The sequence below is a fragment of the Neomonachus schauinslandi genome, chromosome 11 (genome assembly GCF_002201575.2).
Source record: "Neomonachus schauinslandi chromosome 11, ASM220157v2, whole genome shotgun sequence".
In the NCBI taxonomy this organism is placed as follows: Eukaryota; Metazoa; Chordata; class Mammalia; order Carnivora; family Phocidae; genus Neomonachus; species Neomonachus schauinslandi.
The window spans coordinates 48,896,906-48,905,594 of NC_058413.1; the positions used below are offsets into that span (position 1 = coordinate 48,896,906).

The following is an 8,689-nucleotide window of genomic DNA, read 5'->3' on the forward strand; positions in this document are numbered from 1 at the left end:
AGGCGCCCCTATGGTAAGTATTTCACATGCATTGTGAGATAGGTACTAAAATAGAGTTTCTAGATTTAGCATATAAAAATATAAAGTGCACAGTTCAATTTGAATTTCAGATAAATAATAGGTATTTAGTATACGTCCGTCCCATGCAATATTGCTCATCTGAAATTCAAATTGAACGGGGCATCCTATATTTTACCTGAATACTGGCAATCCACTTTACTGATGAGGAAACTTAAGACACGGAAATCACCTAGGGACATACAGCTAATGAGCAGAGATAACATGCTAAGCACATGAAAAAAGAAGAATGGGAACTTTTGTGTGTGAGGGATTATAAATGGGTAAAACATATGCATGCCCACGGATCACGGCTGAGAGGAAGCGGGGAGAGGTGACAACTCTGCTACCAGAATCTCCGGAGCGCTGGGTCTGGGCATTGTGCTACAGCAGCTGTCATTTCCTATCATACAGATGAATAAACTGAAGAATTAAATATTGTGCTCCAGGTCATAAAGCTAGTAAGAGCAGGATCAGATTCTGACTCTAAAGCTCTTGCTTTATTCCACTTTGTCATCTTGATTTCCCGGGTGAGTTTTTTTTTTTTTTTTCCCCTTCAGGTGCAGTTCCATCAGTGTTGATATAAAAGTTTTTGTGTGATAAAATACATGCACAAAGACACATGAATATTTCAAGGAGATCTGTAAAACCTAGTCATTAAGGGTTTGCTTCGGTTGAAAGCCATTCCTAGAACTAACCCAATAAAACACTTAGGAGAAAAAGTCATGATGCACATTATGGCTTAAATTGGGATTTCATTTAGAAAGTAGAAAAGCATACTCCGTACTTATCCTTTTAAAAGTGAGACTGCTCTCCCCACTTAGGCCTCTTGCTAAGCTCCTCCCCTTTCTCTATCCATTTCAGCATGTGTACTTGTTAGTTCCTTCAAGTAACTCAGTCAAGACCCTTCTTGAGCATTCTGAATTTTTGCAGGCCAATCATATAGGAAAGCACACGTACACGCACAAATACACAAGTGCCAATATGTTTTCACAGTGAAAGCAATGCTTATGCTCTATACATAATAGGAAATTTTAGGTGATTTTCCCTTAGGTATTGGCTTAATATTTCCTTGAGAGGTTAGCCCACATCAAAAAGTTTGTGCTTTTGACTGTTTATTCTGAAAGAGGCATCTGGCCACAGGGCTGACTGTGAGGCCTTTGCCACAGTTTGCTTTTGTTTTTCCCTCTTGATAATTACCTCATGACTAAACCACTCACTGGTCCATGTAGAAGAATCCCACAGAGATGAAAACACACTTGTTTAAATAAAATATTTATGAAGAAGGCCTAAAATGTCACCGAAGTCAATGCAAATTATCTTCACATATTGTGCGTCCAATATGCCACTCGTTCCTTAGAAGACTATTTCCTGATTGCAATTAACATTAATTTTTAAAAATGAATCCCATTGTGCCTAATCATCCCAATGCCTATTCATAAAAACCTAGTGTTTTAAGGTTAACTGTCTTTTGACTATCTTTGAAAGTTTTAATAAGACTAATATTTAGTCTTGAGGATTATTTTGAAGATTTTTCCTTAGACACTATATTTATTTTATATGTACATCTTCTAATAAATGATTTCATTCTAATTCAATATAAGGTGACATTAGTGAAGATTCCACATTCTGACCTTTTAATGAAATACTATTTGGACATGATTTTCTCAATTTGTTCTTCTTTTTTTCCCCCCAAGTCGGGTGAACATAAAACATAATGGATTCTCATTATATTTTTATAGAATCCTCAATATAAAAATTTGGAGTAATATTATCAAAAGGAAGTTAAGAATCAGTCGATGTATGTAGTAACTATTACAAGACCCCTGACTTTTGATACCATCTTTCCTAATTTTTCAGGAAAGAGATATGAACTGAGCTGAGAAGACTCGGTGGTTTCATCCTCTGCTTGATGGTCTCGACAGTTGTCCTCCACTTGGCTACACTTTAGAATCAATAGAGGAACTTAAAAAACACAGTGATACCAGGCCCCACCCCCAGAGATTCAGATTTAATTTGTCTAGAATAAAACTCAGTCATTGGTAGCTTTTTGTTTGTTTTATCTTTGTCAGAGCTCCCTAAATGTTTTGAACGTGCAGCCCAGGTTGAAAACCATTTGTTTAGAAAAAGCTCTTCCTAAGAGGGTTAATGTCCACTTGAAAGGAGGAGTCATTAATGATGAGCCATAAGGCTCTGCTTCACACCCGGACCAGAAAATGAAGAAAAATCTCTAGAAATACAAAGCTGCAATGTCAATGTAAACTCAGTATCCTGAACAAAAAGAATGCATAACCTAAAAACTAAGCTGCACAGAATTTCCCTTTTAACAAACATAACTGCACAGAATTTAACCTACAGTTAGAGATTAAATCCTTTATAGAAGAACAGAATAGACAAAGTAGGTCTGAAGGCGGCTCTTACGAAAAATACCTATGTGAATGAAAAAATTTTCATTGACAGTAACTCTCAGATTCTTAGTACTTGTGATGTGTTTACCTAAGAAGCTACTTTGACTTAAACTCAACCCTTTCTCAATGGATCCCATGGCCTTGCTGCTAGTTTAGCTCTGAGATTCAGTTTTTATTTGCACATACAAATCTCTCAAACTTGAACGTGCCTACAAATCACCTGAAGATCCTGTGTATACACAGATTCATATGCAGGAGGTCTGGGTGGGGCCTGAGAGTCTGCATTCTAATGAGCTCCCTCCCAGATGCCGCTGATGCTGCTGGTCCACAGACAAACACTTGGAGCAGCAAGGTCTTGGAAGACATCATGAGGATTAAATGAAATGACCTTAGGGGCGCCTGGGTGGCTCAGTTGCTTAAGCGACTGCCTTCGGCTCAGGTCATGATCCTGGAGTCCCTGGATCGAGTCCCGCATCGGGCTCCCTGCTCAGCAAGGAACCTGCTTCTCCCTCTGACCCTCCCCCCTCTCATGTGCTCTCTCTCTCTCCTTCTCTCTGTCTCAAATAAATAAAAAAATAAATAAATAAATAAATAAATAAATAAATAAATGAAATGACCTACATAAAATGCTTGGCACAGACGTGGTTGGCATCCTACAGAAGAAAAGACTTAAAAAGGAAAATAATAAAACGTGGTAAAAACCTAGAGATCACATGATCCAATCCTCCCTCCTTTTCCAGATGTGGAAACGGCAAGTTAAGAAAAGTTAAAATCTCTTCCTCTTTAGAGCCAAAGAAAAAAACCATGGTTTCTAACTGCAAAAAAATTGCAACGAAGGTCCATGGGTGGAAGTTAAACAGAGCTCTTCATCCCATATCAGGAAAAATCTTTTAACAATAAATGCTGTCCTACAGTCATTTGGCCCTCTTGAGGAGAGAGTGTGAAGTCTCCAGTTACAAAATGTGAGCATAGACCAGTTGGTAATGTGAAAGAACACATTCATGTTTCAGGTAATTGTTGAACTAAGTAAGAGACATCACACACTTAATATGTACAAAAATATTTTTTTTAATTAAAACAGAAACCTCATTTCTTTCCTCACTCCAACTTTGCTCTTCCTGAAGTCTTCCCCTCTGCAGTAAATGGAGTTACTTGGGTCAAAAAGCCTTGGAGTCTTCTTTATCACTACTTCTCTCACCCCTCACATCCATTCCATCAACAAATCCTAGCACTGTTACTTCTCACCACCTCCATTACAACAATGCTGGCCAAGCCGCTCTCCACTCTGTCCGGATCACTACAACAGCCTCCTGACAAGTTTCTCTGTCTTTGTCCTTGATCTTCAACAGCATTTTCTCAGCAAGCAGCCAGAGTGCTGCCACTTCTCAACCCCTTCCTTCTCGTTTAGAGTACAATCCAAAGTCCTTCTACTGGTTGACAAGGCCCTATGTGATCTCTCCCCTCCAGCCCTCAACCACATTTCTAATCATTCTCAATCTTTTTCTCTCTGCAGCCACCCTTAAACTCATTGTTCCTTGGATCACATCAAGGACGCCCCTATCTTAGGACCTCTGTCCTTGCTCTTCCCTCCGTCATGAAGGCTATACTCTGGGATTTGCAAGTGTATGCCCCACATTGCCAATATATGAAACAACAATAAAGACACTTCACAGAAGGACTCTAATTGCTCTCTATGGACAAAAGTGCCCAGACTCAGTTTAAAGATCAGCACGTTACTTTCCATAGTTGGTACAGATGAAAGGCTGGGTGAGGCATTCCAGTTCCAATTGTGACTCAGCTTCATTTTTAAAAATTGCTCTTTCATCAAATCCTCTCTTAACACCAAGTCAGGGAAGACTACGTGCTATACTCCCACCTCAGCACACTGCCTACCACAGCCTGGGCAGAGAATAACCCTTCAGAACGGCCGCCTGGTCTGTGACCTCTGAGAAAATGAACAAACATCCCAGATGCAGTGTCCTTCTGCTGCCCACAGGGAATTATGTCTGTTCTCTTCTTTTAAAACCAAAGTTCTGCAGTTGAGCTTGAGAAAACTTAACTGCCGCTGAGTAACCATGGACAGACAATGGACAGAGAGCGCTGGTACATGGCGTTCAGGTGAGTTCCTCTGCAGAAAAGGAAGTCATTCACTTCTGGAGAGGACTGTGTCGGGGACCCACGTCCCAGGGCCGCTGTGTATGCTTATTCTGGTTCACAGGAACCAACAACAAGGGTACCATGCACAGTGTTGTGCAATGCAGCTACTCCAGCCACTCAGCCTTTAGGGCTCGAAATGAAAGCCACTCTTGGTTCAGACAATCAAACAGCATCAGAGGGATGGAGATAAATGCACCTAATGTAGGAATTACTGTGGGCAAGGAGAGGAAGGAGGGAAGTGAGGAGAGATTCTGGCCTGAGCTGAAGAGGATGCACTTTGGCTGTGCGCTTTGGCCTCAGCCCCCCTTACCCCTGCGCTCACAGTGCCCCACTCCTGCCTCACAAGCAGGGTACTTCCAACCCAAACCAAAGATCCAGAGGGGCACGGGCTGGAGGAAAGCCCAAGAACATAGAACCCAGCCCATGTATTAAAAGAAGCAGAGGCATAAAATCAGCCAAAAAGATGTGGAGTGTTAAACAGGAGACTCAGCAAGAGGCCTCATCCATCTTCTCTCATAAAGCCAAGGGAAACTGTTTACTTATGTGGGATAACAATGGAAACTTGTGGAGCAGTTACAGGCAAGGAAGTGGGACATTTCAACACTAGCATTTGCTTTGGGTGAAGCATACTACATAATTTTCTTGTTCCTGCAGCTTCAGGAGGAAACTTTGCCCACTTAGGACATCATCCAGGACTCCCAGTTCATGAAATAAGGAGCTCTGATTCCTATCTGTGGTCTCCGCAGAACATCACAGCCAGCAATGAGCCACACAAAGGCTGGGTATTGAACCTCCAGGGAGATCATTTGGGATCAACAGTTATTTCTTGACTGAACTCTGCACTTTGAAGTAACCCATTAAGGGTCATCTAATAAACTTAATGTAACCACAGGCAATGGGAAACAACAATCTTTCTTTTTCAATAGAGAAATAGATTTCGAATAGGGAAAATCTGATATAAACTTTTAGCAGATGATTTCTCTTCACCCCACATAACAATTTTGAATATGCTACCAAGAAATGCTATTTAAGTCAGGCGCAGAGTATATCTCTTTATAAATCAAATAATTCCCTAACTTATCCTTTGTGTAAGTAGACTTTTATATAACATATATGTAATATATAATGCGTTGGCTTAAAATAGGCAAATTTGTACTGGATAACCTGCACAGCAATAGCTCATTTCCAATATTTATACACAGGAATATCAGGGGCAAAGGCCATTTTCTCATCCCATCTTTAACACAATACTTTTTTTTAATATTTAGGTTGAGAGAATATTCGAGAAAATGATTTCTCCATGTAAGAAGAATCTCAAGTAAAACATATGGAAGCAATGTGTCTTTCGGTAACCAGTAGTGGAGAGATGTGGGAGACCCAGGGCCCTTAGGGAAAGCAAATGGCTCCATTAAAAACTCCTTCCTCCAACCTTAATTGGTCAAATGCCAGAATAAACGAACTTTCCAAAGTTAGGAGCTGTGCAACTTTCACTAAGGATAACTGCAGGTGCCCCAGCCGTGACCAGCGAGCCCACCGAGCCGGGTGTGCCCGGCGGCCGCAGCTGACAGAGTCGGACGCCCAGGCCCAGGCCGCCTCCACGCCAAACGACCCGCCGGGAACCGGTTCAAGCCCGGCTGCCCAGGACCGGGAGCTCCCCGTTGCCGGCCCAGCGCCAGATCCCGCCCCGCCCTTCCCACCCCAGACCAAGGAAGGGAAATGGGCGCTCCGAAGCGAAGGTGAGGAGCGCCCAGCGGGATTCAGCCGCAGCCGGGGCCGTCCCCAACTCCCAACTTCCCAGAGTTTCCTCCGGCCTCGTCCCCCTTCCCACCGCTGGTGAAGCGGCCGCGGCCTCCCCTCGCCCCGAGCGCAGAGCCCGGGAAGTGGAGCGCGGAGCCTGGAGCTCGGGAGCCGCCCCCCGGAGCCCTGGAGACTGGAGCGCAGGTGGCGGGCGTGGTCCCTCCAACCCTGCCCCAGCCTCCTCCCCCCGCCCCGGACTCGGCCTCCGCGCAGCAGTCTTTGCCGGGGTCCCCGCCCGGGTCCAGCATCAGGCCACGACGCGCCGCTTCCTGATCCCCTCCTCTAGCTCGGCGGCCACCCCCCTCCTCGCCCCAGTCCCCGTCGCTCTTCTGCCTCAGGCCCCGGTGCGGCCCCAACTCCCAGCGCAGGGCCCTCCGGTCGCGCCCGGCAGCGGCGGCCGCACTCACCTGGGTCGCGGAGCCGGGGTCTGGCGCGGTCCCGCAGGTGGTAGATGAAATCCTGGCAGCTGTCGTGCTCCAGGGCCCCACGGGCACAGAGCTCGGCCAGCAGCTGCAGCGCCTGGTGACAGAGCGCGTCCCTGGCCCCGGGCATCGCCCCCCCGCATCCTCGGACCGCGCCGGGCAGGCGGGCGCGGGAGACAACCCTCCGCCTGCCAGCTCAGAGCCGCCGCCTCCGGGCCGTCCGCGCTCGCCGTCAGGGAGCCGCCGAAGAACGGCCCGAGCCCCAGCCCCGGCTGGCCCGGCCTCCCACCGGTTGCATGCAGCTCTTCGGCTGCCGGTCGGTCGGGCTTTCTCTCTCTCCCGCCCGGCCGCTCTGTCCCTCCCGGGCACCGAGGGGAGGCGGCGCCGCACAGCCCCGCGCGCCTCTCTCCCGGCGCCCCGCCCGCCACTCGCGGCCGCCGGGGGGCGGGGCCGGGTCAGGGGCCCGCGCCGCGGGCTGGGATCCCGGTGGGCCCGGCTCCCGCGCCAGCGGCGGACGAGGGGGCGCTCGCCGGCTCCTAGAGGAGCGCGGCACTCGGCTCGGGACCAGGCGCTCAGAGCGGCTGCGCCCAGGCTTGGAGAGTGGGAGCGAGGCGCGCTCCGGGCATTCTCGCCAGCCCACCCCTCCGTCCTCAGGCAAACCAACACCCTCTCCCACCGTCCCTCGCCGCGAGCGTTCAAAGCGCGCGTTGGGTGCGTGGCGCGAAAGGTGCAATTTGGACCACATCCGCCCGATCTGGAGAACCGAGTCCTGGCTTCGAACTTGAAAAAGCGCCGTCTGGGCAAAAACCATGGGCCTCAGGGTGCTAGATCCCCAAATGCGGGTTCGGGGCCAAGATCTGCCAACAAAGGAAGGATTTCCCAAGTGCAGGACGTTTTCGACCACCGTGGTGTTTTGGAGACGGTGGAGGCTTGCACGTTAGAACTAAGGTCAAATAAATGGCTTCTGGAGAAAGATGTTGGGACATAGATCCTGGCTGGTTTTCTAAGCAACTGAATCAAAATCCGGAGATTGCCAACCTGTCTCCCATATCCACCAAGTTAGAGTTTCACAGAATCTGAGCTTTCTGAAAGGGAACTGTGGGCACCTCTCATGCACCCACCTCTTCAGCATCTCAGGCAATAAGCCCAGAAATAACCTCGAAGTACTGAACTCGTGGGGGGGTGCGGGTGGGGAGATCAGGGGAGGGGTTCCTGGCACTATGCCACTGCCTTTTAGATACACAATCTCATTTAATTCCCTTGATAGCCCAGCAAGGTCTGTATAACCATAGTCCTCATTTTACCAGTGAAAAACCTGAGACTCAGAAAGTTCATACTTGGGGAGGCAGGGTAAGGTATTATTATAATAGTAATAATAATAATTATTATTATTAGCTTTAAGTAAAACTAGTGTCCAGGCCCTACTACAGACAATTACAGTTGATTCTACAGCTGGCACTCAGCCATAGGTTGTGCTGTTGCTAGGGCCACCTCCTAGCAAATCATACTGTGCAGGAAGGTATTTCAGGATGCCACACAGCGTTCACCCAACAGACAAGCTTTGAAATCCTGCTGCGAATGGTGCCGGGGCCTCAAGGATCTTATATTAGAACAGTAGAGAAAATGCAGAGTTATAAAGATAACTCCAGACAGTGAAAAGAGAAGTAGACTCTCTGTCCTAGGAAAACTAGGAAGGAGATGAAGCCAGCTGAAAGGAAGCCTGTGGAGGAGGTAGAACAGAAGCCGGTCCTTGAAAGGAGGGAAAAGCCGATGTGACTGTGGAGGGGGAAGCAGAGAGAGTGAGATGCTAGAGCTAGTATAGTAATGGTGGGGAGGAGGGTGTGTGTT

At 47.3% G+C, this 8,689-nt stretch overlaps 1 protein-coding gene across 1 annotated transcript in view; it reads right to left on the reverse strand.

Moving 5' to 3' along the window:
* Window positions 1-6,971, reverse strand: part of SYT9 (synaptotagmin 9) — a 155,843-nt gene extending 148,872 nt beyond the window's left edge. Inside the window, exon 1 of the mRNA XM_021685650.1 lies at window positions 6,827-6,971. Within this exon, the coding sequence (XP_021541325.1) occupies window positions 6,827-6,971 (145 nt within the window). The remainder of the gene's footprint in view (window positions 1-6,826) is intronic.
* Window positions 6,972-8,689: the final 1,718 nt, after the last annotated feature.